The 23,098-nt window shown below is 52.1% G+C and overlaps 1 protein-coding gene across 1 annotated transcript in view; it reads right to left on the bottom strand.

Moving 5' to 3' along the window:
- Positions 1 to 23,098, bottom strand: part of SHISA6 (shisa family member 6) — a 378,159-nt gene that overhangs the window by 209,317 nt on the left and 145,744 nt on the right. Inside the window, exons 10-11 of the mRNA XM_032498808.1 lie at positions 21,892 to 22,917; positions 141 to 301 (exon numbers count right to left, since the gene is read on the bottom strand). Coding sequence (XP_032354699.1) covers positions 141 to 301; positions 21,892 to 22,532 — 802 coding nt within the window. The 5' untranslated portion in view covers positions 22,533 to 22,917. The remainder of the gene's footprint in view (positions 1 to 140; positions 302 to 21,891; positions 22,918 to 23,098) is intronic.

Below are 23,098 nucleotides of genomic sequence, written 5' to 3'. Positions count from 1 at the left end.
AGGGGGGCCAGTCCCCGGACTCTTCCACGAGCCCACCGGCCCATTACAGCCTCTCACAGCTCAGGGCTCCATGATTGGCCAGCACCACCGAAACCTCTCACAGCCTCGGCAAAGACTCAAGGTGACCGGCTCTCACTTACCTGGAGTCGGCTTAGCTGTGCGCACGGGGGTGTAGTGGTTTTTGGAGGACGACCTGACCGGCGTGTTCTCTTTGGGAGAGCTGTCGATAGCCGAGACAGTTTCTCTTTCACAGTGTGCTATGGGGATTGGTCCCTGTTGCCTTAAGATGTCGGCCAGAGCCCTGAAAGGGAAAGAGATCACACAGTGAGATTCACCGGGCAGCTGAGCGCAACTGCCAAGGAAGCTGGACCACTTCCATCGGCTCTTCTGATGGACGGAGGCCCAGAGTTCAGTTCTGAACAGTTCCAGCATCAGCTGGTGCCGGTCTCGGTGGGAACACGGGGTAGAGGTTGCCATGCCCAGGGGTCCAGGCGCTAAAAGGCTGTAATCACGGTTTCTTTCTTTCACTCATTTCACACCAATGAACTGTAAGCCCTTTCAAAATCCTAGCTCCCCAGATCACCCCCTGTGCCAGGCAGACTCCTACAGCAGCTGGCTTTCGGAACGCCGCTACAGTAAAGGGCTGCCACCACTGGCCTCAAGTTCAGGGTCGGGTTACTAATGTCAGGGGGACCAACTTCCCCACTGAAGGACACACACCGAGGAGCATGTACTCTATACGGGTGGCCCAAATAACTACAAAACACAGCTCTGGTTGTCAAAGAAAGGTGTGATTCAGCCACAAAGGCAGGACGTACTGATAAAATGATAAATGTCTGAACACAAGGACGGTGCAGACGGTGAACACAGCTGGGGTTCAGAGGAGGAAGCTATCACAAACCCCGGGGGGAAAACACACACAGGAGGAAAGAGAGATGCAGGGGACGCCGCTGTAGCTGGGGAGGCCAGGCACCCCAAGAGCAGCCTTTATTCACTCAGCACCTCTCTTGGGTAACAAAGCATGTGTTTGTTGAGGACTGGGCGTGCACCTGTCACTACAGAGCGGAGGTAAAGAGAACATAATTCCTGCCATCGCGGGGCTCACCACTTAGGGGCAATCACTCCCCAGCCTGGTCTCCAGCAGGACCCCCTCCGTGGGTATGATATATGAAACCATCATCAATAGGAAACAGACATGCAGGGATGTTCTGAGCCACAAGGGACCACCACCCGGATATGGTCATTTCAGGGCCAGGTCCCTGGTTCTCAGTGCATGACACTGGGGGGTCCCTGAGGGGCCCTGAGGGGCAGGCAGGCACCATGCCTCCAGGCCCCTCCCAGCCAGCCTGCCCCCCTCCGAAGATTGGCCATGCCCAGCCCACCCCAAGGCTCCACTCACACCGGGATTCTAGCTCCCAGCCACTCTGCCCCATTGGAAAGTGACAAACACAGCAGTTTAAAAACGTGTCTGAGAGTGAATTGTTTCCTCTCATCATGCCTGCCTCTGACATGCTGAACCTTCCTGGGAGAAGAGCATCAAGCTGGCAATCTTATCATTTAGTGGCATTTATATAGCAATTTCAGATTTTCCAAGTGCTTTGCCACGACTGGCTTTCTTCTTTCTCAGGCTCCAAGGGAAGGAAGAGACACACGCAACTCTCTACATTCACTTCCACGGACCAAGAAGTGATGGAGGACACAGACCCTCACTCACACAGTAAAGGAAGCTCGGGCAGACCTGGGGTCTGGGTCAAGAGACCTGAGATGTGGGGCCTGGGAATAGAAAAAAAAAAAAAAACAAAAAAAACATTGCCCTAGAAGGTCAAGAGATTTGGGTTCTAATCCCAGCCCTGCCTCGGATAAACTGTGAATCGGGGCAGATCTGTTACCCTCTGAAATCGAAACTTAATCTTTGTAGTCCCCACCAGCAAAACAAAGCATTTGAACTAACATGACCTCTAAGATCCCTTCTAATTCCAGAATATGAAAACTATTTTCTATACTTTACAATCACATATCCATGCAAGTTACCTTGATTCCTTCACCTTTCTATTTATCAAAGGCACTTGCCATCTTTCCATGATAAGGAAATAGTGAGTTAAAAATCATAACAGAAATACAATGGAGTAGAATTGAAGAGTCCAGAAATAAACCCACACATCTGTGTTCAACTGATTTTCGACAAGGGCGCCAGGATCGTTCAATGGAGAAAGAAGTTTCTTCAACAAATGATGCTGGGACAACTGGATATCCACACGCAAAAGGATGAGACTGGATCCTTACCTTACACCACATACAAAAATTAACTCAAAATGGATTATAGACCTAAATATCAGAGCTAAGACTATAAATTCTCAGAAGAAAATAGAGAAGTAAATCTTGTGACCTAGGATTTGGCAGTGGTTTCTTAGAAGTTACATCAAAAGCACAAGCAACAAAAGAAAACAAGGCGTAAACTAGACTTCACCAAAATCAAAAACACCAGAGGATAACATGAAGAAAAGGAAAAACAACCCACAGAATGGGAGAAAATGTTTGCAAGTCATCTCTCTGACTAAGAGATTTGCATCCAGAATATATAAAGAACCCTTACAATTCAACAATAAAAAACAAACCACCCAATTCAAAAATGGACAAAGGATATGATTAGGCATTTCTCCAAAGAAGGTATATATGAAAAGCAGCTCAAATCACTAGTCATCAGGAAAGTGTAAATCGAAAACACAGTGAGATACCCCTTGACACCCACCACGACATCTACAACCAGAAAGACACTACCAAGTGTTCGCAAGGGTGTGGAGAAATTGGTAAGCAGCCTGGCAGTTCCTCAAAATATTAAACACAGAGTTACCATATGGCCCAGCGATTAGAATACTCCTAGGTATGGGCCCAACAGAAAGGAAAACATACGCCTGCACAAAACTTGTATCTGAAAGTTCACAGCAGCATTACTAACAATAGCCAAAAGGTGGAAATAACCCAATTGTCCATCAACTGATGAACGGATAAACAAAAGGTAGTGTGTTCACACAGTGGATTACTATTCAGCCTTAGAAAGCACCAAAGCGCTGACACATCCTGCAACATGAATGAACCTTGAAGATAACATGCTAAGTGAAAGACGCCAGTCACAAGAGGCCACGTGCTATGACTCAATGTGTATAAAACATCCAGATTAGGCAGATCCATAGGGGCAGAAAGTAACTGTGAAGTGACCAGGGGCTGAGGGAGGGGCAGATGGAGAATGACTGCTAATAGGTATGGGGTATTTTTGGCGGGGGGGGGATAATGAAAATGTTCTAGAATTAGATAGCCAGGATCTCTGGACAACTCTATGAATGTATAAAAAAATCACCGAACTGCACACTTTTAAATTTAAGGATGAATTTTAATGGTAGATGAATTATATCTCAATAAAGCTTCTATTACAAAAAAAAGAGTTATATTCCTTTTCTTTTTCTTACCTCCCAAGTTCTTATAAAGACGCCTGCCTCTCAGGTATCTCTGAAGGGAAACGGAGCCACGTGGTTAAGACCATGCTTTCGGAAGGCCAGGGCTAAATCTACATCAGTGTCGGTGATTTTTGCCCTTCAGCTGGCAATGTTTGGAGACAATTTTTGTTGTCACAGAACTGGGGATGGAAGTGCCTTTGGCATCTGGTGGGGAGAGGCCAGGGGGGCTGCTAAACAGCCTACCACGTACCAGACAACCCCAGCCCTGCCAACAGCAAGGAATAACCCCACCCCAGGCGTCAGCAGTGGTGAGGCTGAGGACTCTGGTCCACATCCACGTAGCACTAATGAAGCGGGTCTTTGATTTAACGCAGTCGAGTTCCACAGATACCCTGAGCAGCCTGCACCGAGCCTGGACGCTGGCTGGGCTCGGGGACAAGTGGCGCCGGGGACGCTGAAATGAACGTCTGGAAGGAGGGGGATCTTGACTGTCTGGGCCATTAACGTTTCCTCAGGTCTTGGCACACTGCTCGGCTGTCACTCAAACAGAGAAAGGAAAGAAGAGCACCCCTGCCTCAGCCTCTGTCGGGCGTTCAGCCCCACGTCCCTTTCGTCCATAAGGACAGCGTAAACGGCAAACGCACGGCAGATTCGCTCCAGGCTTACTGGCCATGGAGGATCCAGAAGAGGAGAGACCTTCAAACTGAGATCAGCACTCCCAGCATGAGGGGGTACTCCTGGTGCCCACCTCCCAAGAGGCCCCGCAGGACGTAGGCACTGAGACCACAGGCCCCTCAGAGCACCCCTGCTTGTGTCTGGCGTCCTGATAGAGAGTGAATTCTAAGTGGGTTACAGTCACGCTGTCTCCTCCTGACTATAATGACTCGCACTGTACCCTCGCCAGGTGCCCTGTTAGGACTGAGCAGGGCAGCACCCCCGAAGGGGAGGACCATGCACCTAGGGGCAGGGACCCTGCTATGTGTGGTCCCAACGAGGAGCCTGGCAGCCAGGCAGTGGTCCTGGTCACCTCCACTGTGAGCTTCCCTGGCCCCTGAACACTGTTCTCCGAGAGCCCGCTTTCCTAGGACCCTCTGGCAGCTAGAAAGGTGGCCCTCATCCCCGACAGTGCCGGCTCTGCCTCCAACCACGCTCCCTTCCCCGAGCTCCTGGGCTCGCCGACCTCTCTCCTTGCTCCCGTTCCTCTCCGTCTCCCGTCCCCCTTCTCTCCAGGGTGCTGGGTAAATATTATTCTAATTGTGAAACGTGCGCTCCCAGCCTCACCTAATTAATTTGGACGCGCCAGAGGAAATGGGTTAAGGCCTGAGCTACTTCCTCACTGCAGGAAAGAAAATTGGTCACCGAGGAAGAGGGAGGGGATTCTGTGAAAGAGGAGAGCAGCTCTCAGGGTCTGAGAGAGGGGCGGAGACTTGGACGGAGGGGAGAGACAGGGACACACAAGGCAAACACAGAGAGACTCGAGGACCTGGGTTCAAGCCCCACTACCTCCATTTAAAATAACAAATAAAAAAACAAAAAGAAAGGAAGAGAGGGAAAGGAAATGGGCAGAGAGAGATGGACAGAAACGGAGCCAAACAGATGGGAAGAGACAGAGTCAGAGACTCAGAGCCAGAGAGAGGCAGAGGGAGAGATTCAGGGATGAGGGAGGAAAGAAAGAGACAGAGATGCTGAGAGAGAGGGTGGTGGGAGGGCGGGGGGAGACAGAATCAAAGGGTCAGAGACAGGCAGGCAGACAGAGCCAGGAAGAAAATGGGGAAGACAGTCAAAGACAAATTCAGAGAAAGTGATTCAGAAGGTGAGAGATGGGAGAGTGGGGGGCTCCGAGAGAGACCTTCCAAGGGAAAGAACATCAGGGGGAGACGGAGACGGGTGAGTGAGGCGTGAGGCTGGTACTCAGCTGAGGGCGACCGTCCCCCACCCTCACCCCCACCCCGACCAGGCCAACTACAGATGCCTAATTTAAGAATCTGAACAATCCTGCTCTTTGCCCTGCTCGCGCCCATCTCCCCCACCCCCAGAGCCACTTCTGAGGTATATGGATGTGTGAGACAAACGAATGCTTTTTGCCTGAATTATCTAGGTAATTGCCTTGGTTCGCCACACATGGATTCCTTGGCTTTCGCGGATGTGCGGCAAGCAGGGGAGAGTTAATTAATTGGGCAGCAAATCTGAGCAGGGAAAACAGTCATTCTGATCATTCAGGCCAGGACATTTTCGGCTTCTTCAGTACTTGTTGTTTGTGTATTAACCATCTGTTTAACTGGGACCAAACGTCTTACGTTTGGATGGCACTGAACAGGTTCTAAGTGTGCTCGCCTAAGTGTGTCAACCTGAGACCTTTGCAGCTATGGTGACCCCAATTTTAAACAAGAAACTGAGGCTCAGACTAATCCCAGGACTAGACCACGATGGAACAGAAATTTAAACCCAGGGCTTCTGGCTTCAGTCCTCTGTCCTTCTGCTCAGGGGGGCCGACTCTCAGTACATCTCATTTTCCTATGAGGTGTCAGCTCGAAGGAGCCCCCCTGGTCCCTCCAGCTGGGTCTGCCAATTTAGCAAGTGTCAGTTAATACTGGGGCATGGGGAAACAACTAGTCAGTGAGTGGTTCCGGTCAAGACCAATTATTACTCACTTAAGACTTTGGTTACTGTTGTCAGTGATCCCAAGGAATGAAAGTGCGTCTGAATTTCCTTGAGTGTTGAGTTATCTCAACAACCGTAGGGACCAAGTCCGGTCAACAATTTGATGTGTTGCCAACCACATTCAAGACATGAAATCTTTTGTAAAAAGGCAGTAGAAAGATAAACACAACCTTGTTTGTAACAACAAAACCTTTTATAACATTGCTTCATAGTCTTGCCAGCTTGGGAAATCAAAGGCTATAATTTACGGAGCTGGTACTATGGGCCAGACAGAGTGCTAAACTCTGTCATGCGTTATCTTATACAATCCTCAAAACGACCTCATACAGTAGGTGCTATCAGTAACCACATCGTACTGATGAGAAAACTAAGTCTTTGAGAGGTTAGACATCTTGCCTGAGGCCACACAGCTAGTAAGTGGTAAATCCAGATATCAAACATAAGTAGGTTAAACTACAGAGACTGACTTTATATCACTGAATTATCCATTCCCCCGTTTGTCTGCATATCCATCCATCCATCCATCCTATACACCGTCCATCCACCCAAATATCAATCCATCCAATACTCCATCCATCTTTCCTTCCAATCCTCCATCCACTTAATTACTTTTATTTTTTCACCTGCTATGTTCCTGCAACGGTCTCTGAACACAAAATTGTACAGCATGTTCAATCTTTACCAGAAAAACCTCCCCAGACAGAACTCAGCGGCCACCCAACTGCCCATCTCTATTCACCTTAGTGAGTCACCAACAACACGGCTGTGAAAGCTTTCACACTGTTTTAGCAAACTTCCATCAAGTGAAATTCTGAGTAGAACACCAATAAACTTCATTAGCACCCCCGCTCTGCACGAGGCCAGAGTAAGAGCCAGAGCCCTGCTCTCCCGAGCTCCTGCCCTCTCTCTCCATCCAGCAGCCCCTGGACTTCATGGAGTTTCCAAGTTTGAAAACAAATGTGGCCAGACAGTGCCAGATAAAAAACCTGGAATTGTTTTGTCCCCATCTGCACTCATTGAGCAGAGAGTAAAACTTAGGTTCCCCTCAAATTAGGTGGGGAACCTAGAAACCCTTAGCTGATAAGTCTTTTCGATCTCAATAACAAGGCTCTCCATAAAGACCCCGTGGACATCTCTGCTCATTAATGTGGAACAAGTGGAAACCAGCCTTCACCACACACATGCCGCGGGAGGGGGAAAATAAGTCAAGCTGGTGTTCAGTGAGTTTTTCTGTGCCTAGAACAAGGCAAGCTGGAGAGCTAAAAGCCCTAATCAGGACCCTTCTCTTTGCGGGAGGAGGAGGGAGAAATGCATGCTGGCGAGTAGGTATGATAAAAGGCCAAACAGATGAACTCTTCCATGAATAAGCTGTTCTGCTTAATGTTTTTATTCCTAAGGACTAATGAGAACACTTTAGGTCTTGAAGAATTCTCTAACAGCATTCCTGCCTAATGAAGTAGAGTATACTGAATACGATTACTTTTTTTTTTTTTAAGAGTGCAAGGTTCTTCCATGAGAGGGCCACCAATCCCATCTTCAGTTCTCCTCCCAGAAAAAAACTAAGTGAAATGTAGATAATCTAGGAAAGGGAACCTCTACAAAAACTGCAGAACCAAGCATGGAGATTCTGATAGCTACTTCTTTGGCATTTCTCCTAAAACCAGAGTTAGACTACACCCCAGCTGAATGAACAGCCCCCTGTCAAATGCCGGATGCCAGTTATTTGAGTCCCGGATGACCGAGCTCTCCGTTGACACTGACTCTCTGGGAACAGCTGGCGTCCTCTCTAACCTCGTCCTCCTGCCGACCCACTGGGCAGTCGGGGTGCTTTTTTTCTCTGTGACATGCACTCCGGACAATGGAAGTAAACATATTTTTAATAGACACAGACCAAGGAGAATGGCTTAATTTAGTTCTCCTTTTCCCCGGTTCTCTCACAGTCCACTTGAAAAACACAGCTGCCGGCTTTGTGCGCACACAAGACCGCTCTCCTCAAACAGAGAGGCTCCGAATGGATGTGGAGATCTCCTTTGTTGTGATAACAATGTTCGTGCATCTGCACAGAGCCGTTCTGCAGGTCCGAGTTGTCCCCGGCACAATCAGAATTCATCACGGCCAGTACACACGGCCGAACTCGGCCAGGGAAGGCTGGGCCTGCCGGCTGCATTACCCGGGCAGGAGGGGCTGGTCCCTGCCTCCTGACAGGCGCCTGCCCCTCGATGACTCCCCACGAGCTAGACAGAGCCAGTATGCATTCCCGGGGGCCCCAGTGCATCCCTAACAGCATCTTCTCCACATGCGCCATTCCTTGCCAGACGCATCCTGTGAAACTCTACCCAGGCCTGGGAAATTCGGGAGCATCCACACCAAGGCTAGCCTTCTCAGAAATATTTGGATTGTCTGTCTGAGGACGAATCGAAGCTCCGGACGTGCCTAGGGCAGCTACCGTCCGGGACTGGGGAAACAGAAGTGCTCCCGGGACCCGCCAGCAGGCCCGCCAGGGCAGCCAGGTGGCGGATGAGTGAACAGATGCGCCTGCTGCCACTGGTGCTGTTGGTGCCGCTTCCTGACGTGCTTCGGGCACCGACCTACGTCTAAGTGGAGGCAGGATGAAGGCGGCAGAGCCTCCTGGCTCAGCATGGAGGTTCCAGACCCAGGGTACCTGGGTTGGAATTCTGGTCGCCTAGGAAATTGGTGATCACTAGCTAGCTACTCAAGTGCCCTGTGGTTCTGTGTCCTTATTGGAAAAATAAGGTCAAAATAATAAGGCCAAAAATGATGTCTACCTCTTTGGGTTGCTATGAAGATTAAATGAGTTCATGAGCATAGAGCACTTAGAACAGAACCTGGCACCTTGTAATCACTACATAAATATTTGATTGATAAATCAATCCAAATGCAACCTCCCAGTGCCAGCCGGCAGGACCACAACAGAAGGACGCGCCCACAGAGGGAAGAGGGGGTCCTGGAGGGCGGGCTCAGCGCCGGACGGCAAAGCGCCTGGTGTGCGGAGCGAGCCACGCGGCACAGCCGTGGCTGTGGGTCGCCCCAGAAGGGACCGCCTACATCCCACAGCTCCCACCCAGGCCTAAGGACATAACTGCATCTGCTCACACGCTGAACCCTCAACTTGGACTTTGAGAGCCAAGTGCAAAGAGAGTGTCTGTTTGCTCCTTTCTGCAAGGTCACCACAAACCACGCAAGGAAGCTTTGAGATAAAAAGCAAAGAGAGTCACAACATGGGCAAAACTGATCGGGATTCTTACAGGGCATCACAAGGCAAATGGGTCAAATGGGCCCGGGCAGCATTTTCTGCAAAGGATTCAGGTTTTTTTTTTTTTCCTTCATTCTTCCTACCACCCTTCTTCTTTCTTTTCTTTCTTCTTTTTCTTTTTCTTCCTTCTTTCCTTCCTCTCTTCTTTTCTCTCTCTCTCTCCCCTCCAATCCCTCTCTCTCTATATATATTTATTGAAGTATGGTCAGTTCACAACATTGTGTCAATTTCTGGTGTACTTGCCCTCCTTCTTTAAAAAAAAAATTATAAACATTATTGTCATTTCCCAGCTCAAGTACCTTCACATCAATGCAACTATTGAAAGAGTGGGGGACACCAAAGAAACACCCCCACCACTTTAATTAATTGTCATTCATTCATTCAACTGTATTTACTGAACACCTGCTTCTTGCCAGGCACTGCTCTAGGCACTGGAATAGAGGTGTGAACAAAACAGACAAACAGGTATGTCCTCTTGACGTCACGGTGGGGGAGATGGATTGGTGCCTAGGGCTGGAGACCCAAAAAACAAAACAAAAAATTCTTTAGATGTTTGAACTGTGTCTGAATGACTGAAACCTGCCTGTGGCTCTTGGCAACATCACTTGTCGTTCTGCTATAGAATTACAACCCCGTTTCCACGTGGACAACCTTTACACGGGTACGAAGCCTTGACACCATGTCTCGTGAGAAACCAACTTGTAACCACGGGTGTTAATCCAGGAGAAAGGAAGACTGAAGGGGGCCTTGAGTGCCACCTTCAAGGAGATGTTCTTCTGTCTCACAGAAGAAGGACATACTCCCTCTGGGTTGCTCCGGTGGGCAGACCTCATGCCAGGGAAGGCAATATTGAGACTTGACTGGAATTGTAACTAAAGGACAGAATGGACCACCCACAGTGGGAGGAGGAGCCCCAGATCTAGGTGCACATGGGAGAGAGGAGGGGGATCTGGCACCCCGAGAGAGAGGCACTAAAACACCCCCGAGTCCCTTTCAACCAAGAGAGTCTCTGAGTTGAAGATGACAGAGACCAGCATTCCCATGAGGCCATTTGCAGAGAGAAATCTTATATGAATGGAGTATGTAAGGAAAGCGTGCCCCAGGGCTTTTGCACTTGAAAGGACAGATGTAGACTCTGGTTTCACGAGCCTCCCAGGTGTGCTGAGATCAGAATGGGCCAGAGAAGAACACGCATCTACAACTTGGTAACCCCTAGCCCACAGCAGGGCCAACAGACCAGAGAGGGGCCAAGGACTCACCCAAGGTCATGGGCACAGAAACGGACAGAAGTTCTGAGAAGCCCGCCTCCTATCTCAGATAATGCTCTAAGGCAGGGGACGACGGATGACGGCCTCCAAGAGTGAGAGAAAGGGGGCTTCTCTAGGGGTCCCTGGAGAGCCACAGAAGCAGGTTAAGAGAGGGAGGTCACTGTCCCTGTCTGTGATGTGTCTAAGTGCCTCCTGTCCCATCCCTCACTGCGTGCGATGCCGTCTCGCCCATCCAATCAGTCGTGTTGGGGACCGTGATGCGGGGAACAGGCAACAGAGAAAGAACAGAGGGAGCAAAGAAAGAGATCTGTGTCCTCTGCTCTCCCAGAGGCAGGGCCAGCCATCCTAACTCTGCCCCAGGTTCCCAAGCTCGTGTGCCCAGCCGGTCATCCCGTGGTAAGATGGAACGAGGCGAGTCCTGGGCACTGGCATCGTCCATCACAGAATTCTCAAGGCCGCAAGTGAGAGAGTTTCTGGATTCTAAAAACTCGGGGAAATACAAAAGAAAAGAAACAAAGAAGAGGGGAAATGAGCAGGAGCCCCAGAGGGAATTAAAAAGGGAATTTCGAAGCAGCCTACAGTCAAGCATCACCAATTCGGCAGAAATGGGGCCGGCTAATCCCAATAAATAAAGCAGACGTGGAAATTATAAAACATTTTAAAGGAAACGCATTTTTACTGCTTCCTGGGCCATTGCAGGATTACAAACTAGGCTAAAAAAAAAAAAAAAAAAAACCTGATCTTTGGGAAGCTACTTTATTGAATAGACAAGAGTGATTTGTCATTTGCATGCCAATTGTCCACGGAGGAGCCTGCTTGAAAACAGTCTGCCTTTCCCCACGGTGTATGCGCCTCACACCGTCCCCGCAGTCTTGTCTGAGCTATTAATCTGTTCATCACAGCTTTTTATCAGGCAGAGAAAAGGAAGGCAACTTCGCTGAGGTCCAATTTGGATAAATTTTGAATTAGCAGAACCGGAATCGATGCAGCTTAATGAAGTTATAGCGGGACAAATTCAAGAAGGAGAGCCAGAGGGGAGTTGAAGGAAGGGGAACTAACTCAACAGACGTGACGAGGAATCAAAAGAAAGACAGATGGACAAAGAAGCACCCGTGGACAAAGACACCGAATGGAACAAGAAGGAACATTTTAATGATGTGACTTAAAAGAGAGACAGAGAGGCGACAGTTCTTCCGCGAGAAGCTGGGTTCCCTTCGCGCATGCTCGGGGTGGGGAGGAGGCGCTGGCACAGAGGTGGCTAAGAAGCTGGCTGCTGTCGCTCCGACAACAGAGAAACAGAAGAGCTGCATTTTCTGTGACGTCCCAGAGCGGGAACAGCCCCTGAGCCTACGGGATAGCACCCCTGGGAAACTTCAGGCAAATTTCTCAGGATGTTGTAAGAAGTCCAAAAGGGAGGCTGGAATCCAGATTCTTCCGAAAGTTCTGGAGCAATCTCAGTTCTCAGACTGGGCTTCCTGCCCTCTCACTTGGGGAGGTGGGTTAACATGAGCCCGCCCTCAGACACAGCTGCCCAGAAGTGGGCGTCACCGAGGCCAGAGTTCCCTACAGATGGGACCTGAGGCTGATCCTAGGATAGGGGGAGAGAAGCTCTCCTGGCAACAGCTTCTTTGTTATGATGGGGTTCGGCCCCCTTCCTGCCCGAGCCCTGGGAGTGGCGGTGGGGATCTGTGTTCCCTGGACCTGAGAAGGGAGGGGACGGATGGGCTCTGGACATACTCCTGCTCCTCCCCGCACCAGCACACCCTCTCAGCGCTCAAACCCCTCCTCGCTGGAGCAGCAGGACGGAAGGAGGAGAGGAGAATTGACTGTCTGGGTGGGAAGCATCCTTCCCAGAAGAGGACATTTGGCTAAGGGAACCACAACTGTGTCCAGAGGACAGATGTCCCAAGTAATGAGACTTTAATGCCGGAGCTAATGGGAACAGTACACGAGACCAAGTGCCAAAAAAGCGAGGAATAACGACAGTGTTTGTGAAGCCGGCGGAAAGCAGCGGCTTCTCTCCCGGACGCTGGGGAACAGGGCCAAGCCTGTAGCCACCCAGAGCCTGGCTGCAACTCAGTCTCCAGGCGTCTCAGGGATGGGGACAGTGGCTCTGGGCAGGGAGGATCGAGGGCTTTCCTGCCCCTCTGACCAGGATGGGGGCTGGAAACAGGGCTCAGGACCTGCACGTCCGCACACCCACATCCCTCAGATGCTCAGGGACCTCTGCACTGGAGCTGCAGACCAGGGAGTGTGAGCCCCGCCACGGACCCCCACCATGGCTGTGAGCATCACCACCACCGGCTGCAAAGGCTGGAACTTGAGAGCAAGTCCCAGGGCTCCTTCCCTTTCGTGTGCTTTTCAGGATAGGGAGTTTGAGGGCACAAGAAGCAGAGGAACGCGGGGAAAGAGCGAGGAATGAGGAGGCAGGGCTCAGAGAATCAAGACACAAAGAACAGAAGCAGAGCAGGGAAGCAGAGGCGAGATGGCCAAAACCCTGGGTCCGGTGTGCACCGTGCGGACATTATAAATGGGGCAGGGACGGGCGCTGTGATACACAGAGCTGTGCCAGTAATTCAAGCTGAGAAGGGCCCGACATCCGTCCCCTCGTCCCCAAGTTGCTTCTTTTCTCTAGCGTCCGGTGACTCTCGGGAGCTAGGACTCGGTGCAGAACTGCCCTGAGGTCCTTTCAATACTGTTTGCTGGGGGAGGTGGTTTTTTCAATTAAAATCAGGGTGCTCTTGTTTGTTGGTCTTTATTTCACACTTTCCTTGTATTGCCTTCACTGTCCTCCGCCAATATACTCCATCCTTGAAGAGGAGCCCTTCCGCTGCCCTGGGTGCCTTCGTGCCCCGTATGCAGTACAACCGAGGCCTCCAGCCAGGCTCCAAGGTACGCTGGTCCGAAGGTCACTCATCCTCCTGTCCCTTATAGTGACAGCACTTCCCGGGGCACAGGCAGGTGGGTCTTCGCTTTCTCCAGTGATCCAGTACCACTGACCTGTTTACATTTGGGGAAGTGAGAACCAGCTGCCTTTTTGGCCCCCAAAGGAGATGGAGACCAGCAATGGACTAGCTGTGTCACCCTGAGCAAGTTACTAAGCCTCTTTGAGTGGATTTTGTCATCTGCTAAGCGGGCAGAAGACTCGGGGTGGCGGAAGGATGCAGTGAGATGCTGGGTGCAGCACAGGCCCCGGAGAAGGAGCTCCTTCGAGTGTTTCCCTATCACCCTCCCTGCTTCACCCATGTGACCTTGAGTCCACATCTGACTGAGATCAGAGGTTCTCCTCAACACTGGCTTCCCAGAGTGACAGGTGATGGGGCTGTGCAAACTCCTGGGAGACAGGGTTCCCCCTTCCTGACATCTGCGCAGAGGGAGGGGGCTGCTCAGCCCCAGAGCAGGTCTGACTCCTCCCAGAGTGTTCGAGAGTGACCTTCAGGGGGCAGCAGGGCCAGAGGCTCTGCCCCGGCCCAGCCCCTCACCACCCACAGCTGCACAGCCCGCCGTTCCCCAGCACCAAAGAGGAGCAAGAATTGGCCACAACTGTTGCACCTGGTGGCCCCTTGTCACCTGCCCTTAAACTCAGCCTGCCCCACCCTCGCTCCATGTCTGTGATCAACCCGTTGAATGAATGCACTTTTGCGGGGGGGAGTCTGGGGAGGCACAGCCAATGCGAGTGAGGAGTCTACCGGCAATTCTCAGAGGCCATGGCATTCAGCTGGAGAGGAGGGAGGGCACCTGGCCGTATGCATCCCAAACACATCAGGTCCCTTTACCCTCAGAATCAGATGCAGAATCTCAGTTGAGCTGTCTGCTACTAGCTCATTCAGAAACGTAGGACATTCTTTTTTTTTTTTTTTTTTAACACTTTCTGGGCCGTTATGTGGGCCATTTTCTGCATATTGAACCCCTTCTTTTCCCTTCTCTCCCGGCTCCTCCACTGTCTGCCGGACACACTGCTAGAGCATGAAGCTGATTTTCCTAAGGCCGGTAATTAATCCTTCCACGTGGCAGGGACCCCTTCCTAGCAGTCATACGGAGTGCAGGACTCTGAGCTGCAGGGCCCTCATCCAGAAGTGGGACGCCGCTTCTGTGCACCTGCCCTTTGGAGGCAGCCGCTGCAGCTCCTGGGACGGAGGTCCCCTTCCTGGAAGCACTTCCCTTCTGATGAATAACCAGCCGAGCACCTACTTCATTCATCGGCCTCAGCCCCACGGCAGAGCTGCTTACAAGACTCACATCTACCCTGGGGTATAAAAAAGCACTACCGGAAAGTCTAAACGACACACACAGGCTCTGAAAGCACCTCCAGGAGAGGAACAGCAGCAACACTTTCCGGGGAAGAATCAGTGTGTGGCCTCCCAAGGTGACTGCTCAGAAGGACGACACATTAGGACACATACATCCTGGTTCTTTCAAAGGAGGAATTGGGCACCGTGCAGGCAAAAGCCCCAGACAGCATGCCACAGAGGTTAACTTCACGTAATGATGGGACCCAACCTTCCAGATTCATTAGCCATCCTCCATAAAGCTTCTCTTGACCCCTCATCTGGCATCCACCTTGACCCTGTGGTACCTCAGCCCAGAGCGGGGAAAGGGCAGGACGGGCACCAGTAAACACGCTTCTGTGGGTTACAGCGCTGTCATACGCAGGGGCCAGACTGCAGGACAAACCTGGAATCACCTACACTCGGAGCCACAGGATGCTGGAGGGCTCCAGTATCTGGAAAAGCTGAAACCCATAGACCTGGTTGGTTTCAGCATCCCCACTCATCTCTGGGGGAAGAGACGGAGCATTCACTGTCCATATTGGTTTTTTTTTTTTGAAGCATAGTCAGTTTACAATGTTGTGTGTCAATTTCTGGTGTACAGCACAATACTGTCCATATATCTAATTACAGATCTCTGCCCATAGTTTTGTCCAGTGACCCATTGCCTGGTTCACAACTCTTTGGCTTGTGTCATATTTTCCTTCTTCAAACAGTCTGTGCTCCTCAGCTCTTATGAAAGGATAATGATAATAATAACCTTAGATCAGGAATTTCCAAAGGAATGCGGAGAAACTGCAAAGGACTGGGGGAGGGTCAACGGAAATCATCTTAGTGGATGGAAAAGCTGAGTGAGAAAGGGCTGGAAAAATGCAAGGGAGCAGGGGAAGGGAGAAGACTGTCACTCATGTCTCTAAACATCTGAAAGTCATTTGGCAATGACTGGGAAACATGTAGGTAAAGCAAAGCAGAATGGATTTCCACCGGGCAAGAGGACGAGGCTGAGTGGTACTGTGAAGAGAGTGCTGGCCCAGGACTCTGGCTTCCAGTCCAGGACCACTCACCCCCTTGCTGGGGACCCTGGCAGCAGTCCTCCGGCCTCCCTGGGAGTTCAGTTAAATGACTTGCCTGCAATACAAATTCTATGGTTCTCTAATGGACCACAGATAGATAATAGAAAGTCCTCTTCTGTCTGTTCAGAACATTTTGGTTTTACTTCTAGAAATTAAAAAAAAAAAAAAGATAATGGAAGAGTATCTGAAAAAAATATATATTAATATATTTAATTATATATATGTATGTATATAGATAACTGAAATACTTTGCTGTACACCTGAAACCAATGTTGTATATCAATTACTTTTCAATAAAAAAAAACAAAACTAATAAATAAATAAATCAACACGCAAGGTTAGCAATCTGTCCTGAATGGGATGAAATAAGCCTGCTCAAGGTCTGCAAAGGGACTGAGACCCTCTGAGGGGTCGCTGGTAAACCCCCCCCACCAAGCCCTCTTCCTGGTTGGCAACATCTGACAAAAAAGATGCTGGAAATGTGGGGTCATAAATGGGACTCAGGGAAAATAATGGGTAGGAGTTTCCTAAGATAGAGCAAAGAGTGGGGAGAAAAATCACAGCAGAGGGTTCTTTAAAAATGAATTTAACCTAGGCTGTAATACAATCAGTCAGAGCCCCCTCCCCGATCACCAGTCTGAGGCATTCTAGACACTAGCATATTCGAGCCACAACTTCGTGGCTCCACACGGTACAGATTGTCAAGGGAATATAACCAGCATTGGAAGACAAAATGCACTTGAATTCACCCTAATTTCAAAAATAGATTGTGCAGGACTTGGAATGGCGGGGAGAGGGCAGAGATGGCAGAAGGGGATCCCCAGCGGCCGGCCGGGAGCTGGGTGCTCGTTCCAACAAGCAGTGGGGATTCTCACTGACTGCAGAGGAGTCAGGACGTTAAGATCTCACGGTGACCCTGCCAGGCCCTGGAGAATCAGGCAGTGGAACTGGGAGGATGAAGCCTCTTTCCCTGTTTTCCCTTCCCTTCCAGTCCCAGGGCATGACTGTCTGGGACTAGCCAATCAACCTCCTTCAGTCGGCTCACTTTTTCAGCTGTCTTAACCACTGTTTCCTGCACAGCCGATCTGAATCGACTGCACAGTCACTCCGATCTCTCATTAAAACAGGCTGAAAACAATGCACCAGACCTTCTCCTCCTGTGTCTTGTCAGCCTAGAACTGGGGCTAAACTCTTAGCATCTCAGCAGCAGATTCCTCCAAAGGACTGTGCTCTGAGCCTGGGGCAGGGCTGGAGGCAGGAAAAGGGGACAGATGTGCATGCCTTCTAGGGCTGGGGTCAGGTGCAAGAGGCCAGGAAGACAGTAAGCAATATTCTGAGGAGAATGGTCCAAGTACAGGGACTGTTGCATGGCTGACCTGCTAAATCAATAACCCATAATGAAAAAGAGTATGAAAAGGAATATGTGTATGTATACATATATATACGTAAGGTATGACTGAATCACTCTGCTGTACACCAGAAACGAACACAGTATTGTAAAGCAACTAGACTTCAATAATTAAAAAAAAAAAAAAGAAGAATGAACTCTGCTTAGTCTCAGGTCAAAGGTAACATACACTTGATAGGCTGTTTTACAGTTTGAAAGGTTCCTTGCCCACAGCAGGCAGGCAGGGTTCATCTGCTGAATGAATGTTTATGCCTGTAGCTAAAGGATCTGGGCAATGCCGTCCACTTTGTTCCTTTTACTACTTTGGCTTCTTTCTGTCTTCCTGGTGTCCTCCCCAGCTCCTTCCTCCACAAGCCTTCTTAAATTCTTCCACAATTTCATCGCTTTCCCTCCATGCATTTTTTTTTCTCACTCAAAGAAAATGGAAAACATGCAAGCTTAAGACCTTCAGTCCAAGGCAAGATGCTTTTTTTTCTTTCTTTCTTTCCAATTGCTATATTTGAAGTAAAAAAAACAAGTTGACTCTCTGTTTACATCAACTCATTACATCATTGGAGCCCACGGTGCTTCAAAAATGGAGTGTTTGGTGTGGTCTGACAATTCACTGCCCAGGAACCTAGGAGGAGAACTCACTAAATCAGCCGGCAAAGTGGTCCTGCTACCGTGGTGGTGAGGTCTCTGAGGACAAAACAGAGCTCTCTGGGTCCGTATTTAATTTCTGGAGGGAGGAAAGGTAGAACAAAGTGCTCCCTTGATGTTTCTAGAAATAAGCAGAGGAACCCAAAGATGAAGGCCCCTTTTGATGGCTATCAGGGGCGCCTTCTTAATGCTCTGCCTTTTCCCTAATAACGTCAGCTTGAGTTTTTCTTCCCACAGGCCTCTGTCCACCCCTATCCCAGCCCTGAATTCCTCCATCCATCCATCCCTGTGCAAGCAGTGGGAGGACCCCGGGCACCTCTGGCCTCACCAACTGCATCTACAGCATCCTAATAGCTTCCTGGCCCATCTGTTAATTAGCCGTTTTAAAAAAAGCCACACGGTTCCTCCCTCAGAATGATTCTCATCTCCAAGACGCTAATGAATCAACACAGGGTGAGGAGGGAGGAACAGGTCTGAATGTGAGATGGCTGGGATGGAACTGAGTGTTGACAGGAAGCCCGTCTCAGAGGCCATGTCCTGAGCAGGGCCCCGGCCCTTGGAGGACCGGGCAGCCCCTCCCTGAACAAACAGCCCCAGGGAAGCACTGCAGAAGCTGGTCAGGAAACACTGAAATCGGTGGACGCCTGTGGTCCAGCCTCCCCTGGGGCAAGTGAAAAGAAGGGCCATGGGAGGTAGAGATCCTGGTGGGAAATGGGGTTCTGGTTGGAAAGGTGGGCACCGGATGTCCAGGGCTCTCCAGATCCAGAGCCTGGCTTTGCCTTTGGTCCCTCTGGCCCCCTCCTTCCCCTCCCTGGGGTCCAGCTGAGCGTCTGGGCTCCTGGGCTCTGATGTGAGAGTCCTAGAGGGCTGAGAGTTCCCCCCACAGACACTGACTCCTCACACAGTAACGGGTGGCAAGGTCTCCTCAGTTCAGGAAAAGACTAACAAATCTGTTCTTTGCTGCAGGGGCTGGAGAGGTTAGAGGAAGCCCTGCCCCAAGGGGTGAGTACAGGGTAGGTGGAGGGCTGGCCAGGCTCAGATGGATGCCAGAGAAGGCAGGCAGCTCGTTCTGGGGCGGCAATCTTCCTCTCACCCTTCTAACCCTTCCCAGCTCTCCCTCTCCGTGAGTCCTCCCTCCCGCTCAGCCCGTTTGCCCAGCTACCGTCCTCACAGAGGATCACACGCTGGAATGAGCTCTTTGCCTTTGCTGAACTGTCTCAGAATATGTAACCGAGTGCACGTCTGTTGACCTCGGAAGAGTGTACCTTCCTCCTCCTCCACTTTCCCTGGGGAGAACTCGTTAAGGTGTGACTGTTTATCTCCTTCCTCCATCACTCTCTCTTTTTCCCTACCCCAGTTCTCCAACAGGACAATTTGTACCAAAAACTCCCTGGAACAGCAAGCAGCGACCTCTGAGGCGTGGGCAAAGTGAGAGAGGGGTGGCACCACAGACACCTGGTGCGGGGTGTTGGGGCAGCTCCTGCAATGCACACACACTCACCCCAACATGCCTCGGAAGGGAGAGGTCGAGAGGGGGTACCGCTGTGCCTGAGTTACCCAAGATCGGAAAGGAAGTTTCCCTGACCTGCCCAAGGTCACTCGGGGAGTGTCCTAGGTCAATGTCTCAGCCTCTGTCCCCTCCCCCACGCCCCAAACACAGAGACAGGCTTTGTCCCCTACCTAACAAGCATCAATATGATGGTTTCCAAAGCACTGATCAGGCGAGACTGCAGCTGCTGGGAGAGGTGCTGTGAACTGAATAAAATCAGGAGGTGAATTCTAGGGAGAAACATCCCATATTTACATAATGGTCTGAGGGCTGAAACTCATTGCCCTTCCTGTGGTTACCTCTCTGTTCCAGCCTCAGAGAGAAAGCACCCCCGTGGCATCACCACTGAGCCGCACACCCTTATACACATTCGTCACCCTAGTTTGGGGTTGACCAGGAGGGTCAGTGACATCTCCAAGGTCACAGTGCATAGAATACAGGCCAGCGCCAGCACCTGGAGACCATCAACATCCTCCCAGGGGATGATGAATAAACTCAGTAGGAAGCGGAGGGCAGGGCAGGCGGGCAGGTCTCACTAAGAGTGCAGAAAAGGGCTAGGAGAAGAGAGAAACCCAAAGAAAGGTTCCTGGGAATCAACCAGCAGGAGGTCATGGCCAGAATGAATGGGGTGAGGAGAGGCCGGAGTGGCAGAAGGTGAAGGTGGACAACCCTGGGGACCTGGCGGCAGGGGCAGAGGGTAAGCACCCACAGGCACTTCCTTCTCTGCTCTCCAAGGTGAGGCAAGAGAGGGTGCCCGGCCAGGACCCGAAGGAAGGGGTGTCCTGTCCTTAGTTTGCTCTCCCTCCCACCTACCCTTTGCTTTTAAGAGCCAGGCCTGATCACAGATCACCGCCCCGATTCCTCCATCAGCTCCCGGCACCAACCGGCCCCAGACTTACTCCCTGAGAGATAAGATGGGGCTGGAGCGGAGGCAATGGCACTCTGGGGTTATTAAGCGAGGATTATAAAGCCATCTCTTTGGGGAAGCACCCAATTCCAGCACCGGAGTTGGTCAATATTCAAGTAGCCACACTCTGTGGACTTGACTCAAAATCCACCAGACTTATTATGTTTTCTCAACACCCACAAGTATCCAGGGAGGAAAAAAAAATCATGCCCAGAAATTTCTATCTGCCTTTCTGTCTCTTCATCAAGGTACAGGTGATTAATGTCCACAGTAGCGAGGGAAGAAGGTTTTCAGGCCAAAAGGATACCAAGCAGAGTGCAGAGATGAGCTAAAGCTGTAAGGCTCGGGGTGGGGGTCTGCTGGGCAAACTCTGAACAGGTGTGTCTGGGGGGTGGTCCCGGGTAATAGGGCAGCACACACATCATGAGCTAGAAATGGAGGCATGTCCTAGGGCAAGGTTTGTTCCTTGAAAGACTTGGCTGAACCACATCCAGGCATTCATCAGCACGAGGGGACTGGGAACAGAGCTGAGTTTGCATCCCTTGGGTGCACCGTTCCCAGAGTTGTAAAGAAAGGCTGGCTTCCTGTTCCCCCGGCTTTGACTCCCTAAGGGGCACACCAGGAGCTAGAGGCAGTCAGGGTGGGAGGCAGTCAGGGTGGAACCACGGGCTACCATATTTTGAGCCCTGGGCGTAAGTTTTGGTAGGAGGCAGCACTCCCTGCCTCCCTAGTGTAAGCAGTGAAAGATGCCCACCGGGTTTAACACAGCAAGAAGTGTTAACTCAGAGTTCTGCCTGCAGGGTTTAAAAGAACAAGTCCTCCAGCCTCAGCAGGGACGATAAGCGTCCCACTCGGCAGGATGCAACAAAGAGACACCATCTGCCCTTGGTCAAGATGCAATGGGTAAATCTTCATTCCCTCGTACCCCGGAAGACATCCTTTCCTCATCACCCCCTTCTCCAACACAAGGGAACATCCGGTTAAGGCTCTTTTCAGTAAGGTTCCCACATTGTTCAGTTTCCTATGTTGAACCTGACACTCTGGTTTGACTCGGAAAAACCACATAAATAAGAGCTGACACCAAAGTGCCCACATGCCATGAAAACTACACCCCGGACCCCCACCCAGGATTACAGAATTCATAAAATTCTTATACTCAAAACTCATGGACTCCACCACTCTTTACTTTGCCTTGTAAATCGCCCTACCCACCAAAGCGTGTCTTCCCGGGAAAATGGAGAAGAGGGTGCAAAAGGCGCTGGCGTGTTGCCTGTCAAAGAAGGGGGTGGAGGAAGTGAATTACGAGAGCCCAGAGAGAGGGGGTGATGCCCAGAGCGGAGAGGACCGGGAAGCACGTGAAGAGGGCCGAGGCCGCCGGGAGGCCGCTCTCACCTGTGGATGTTCATCTCCCGCGGAGGGCGGTGGGCCTTGTCGTAGGAGACCTTAGCGAAGACGCCGGCCACGATGACGAAGGCGATCACCCCGCAGGTGATGTAGACGGTGAAGTTGGTCTTGTCCTTCTCCGGGTCGTACTTGTTCTCGGGCCCCGGCGACACCACCTTGGTGCTGGGCGTCTGGACCCACACCGGGCTCTGGTAGTTGGTGCACTGGCGCTGGTCCAGCTTCTCGTGGCGCTTCTTGCAGCAGAAGCGATAGTAGCAGGTGCCGCAGCAGTACAGGTAGCCGCTCTCGCTGTTGTTACACTCGAACTCCTTGTCGTACTGGCCGCTCACGTCGTAGTAGCCCCAGCACGTCTCGTAGGTGACGGCCGTGCTGGCCGCCGCCACCGCCGCCGCGGGCTGCCCTCGCCGGCTCCCCGCCTCCGGGACGCCGGGCCCCCGGACGGTGCCGTTCAGCTCGCGGCCGCCCCGGGCCAGGGCGCCCCCGGGCCGCCGGCCCCCGACGGCCGCGGCGCCGGCGCTCAGGGTCCGGTTGGCGGCGCGGCCGCGGGCGCCCTGGGCGCCGGGCAGCAGGTCCAGGGACTCGAGCGAGAGTAGCAGCAGCAGCAGCAGCAGGAGGCGCCGCAGCGCCATGGCGGGGCCGGGCGGGAGGGCGCGGGGAGGCTTCGGCGGCAGGCCGCTCCTCCGGCCGGCCGGGCTCCGAGGGGGCCGCGCGGGCCGGGCTGGCAGCGCGGGGCGGTCAGCGGCGCTGGAGCGATGGCGCCATCGGGGCGCGGGCGGCGGCGGCGGCGGCGGCGGCGGAGCGCGGTGCGCACGGACCTGCCCGGCGCGGGCGGCTCGGGCTCAGGCTGCGCGCCGGCTCCGCGCTCCCCCTGCGGGCTCGGCGCGCCTCACGGGCAGCCCCATCCCCCGCCGGCGGCGGCGGCGGCGGCCCCGCGCGCGGCTCGGCTCAGGCGGGACCCGAAGCGCGGCTCCGGGCGGCGGCGGCGGCAGCGGTGTGGTCCCGTCCGGGCGGGTCCTGCGGACGAGACGGGGAGCCGGTCACGGGGTGGGGCGACGGGCGCTCCCGGAGCGGGAGGCGGGAGGCGAGCGGCGGGCGGGGAGGGAGCGCGCAGCCCTCGAGGAGCGAGGCTCGGGGCCGGGAGGGGCGAGGAGCCGGCTCCCGAGACGGGGCCCGCCCCCCCCCTCCCCCGGGGGCA

The sequence above is a fragment of the Camelus ferus genome, chromosome 16, assembly GCF_009834535.1.
Source record: "Camelus ferus isolate YT-003-E chromosome 16, BCGSAC_Cfer_1.0, whole genome shotgun sequence".
Lineage (NCBI taxonomy): Eukaryota > Metazoa > Chordata > Mammalia > Artiodactyla > Camelidae > Camelus > Camelus ferus.
Note: the sequence above shows the minus strand (reverse complement) of the source record. Positions and strands in the feature narration are given on the sequence as shown.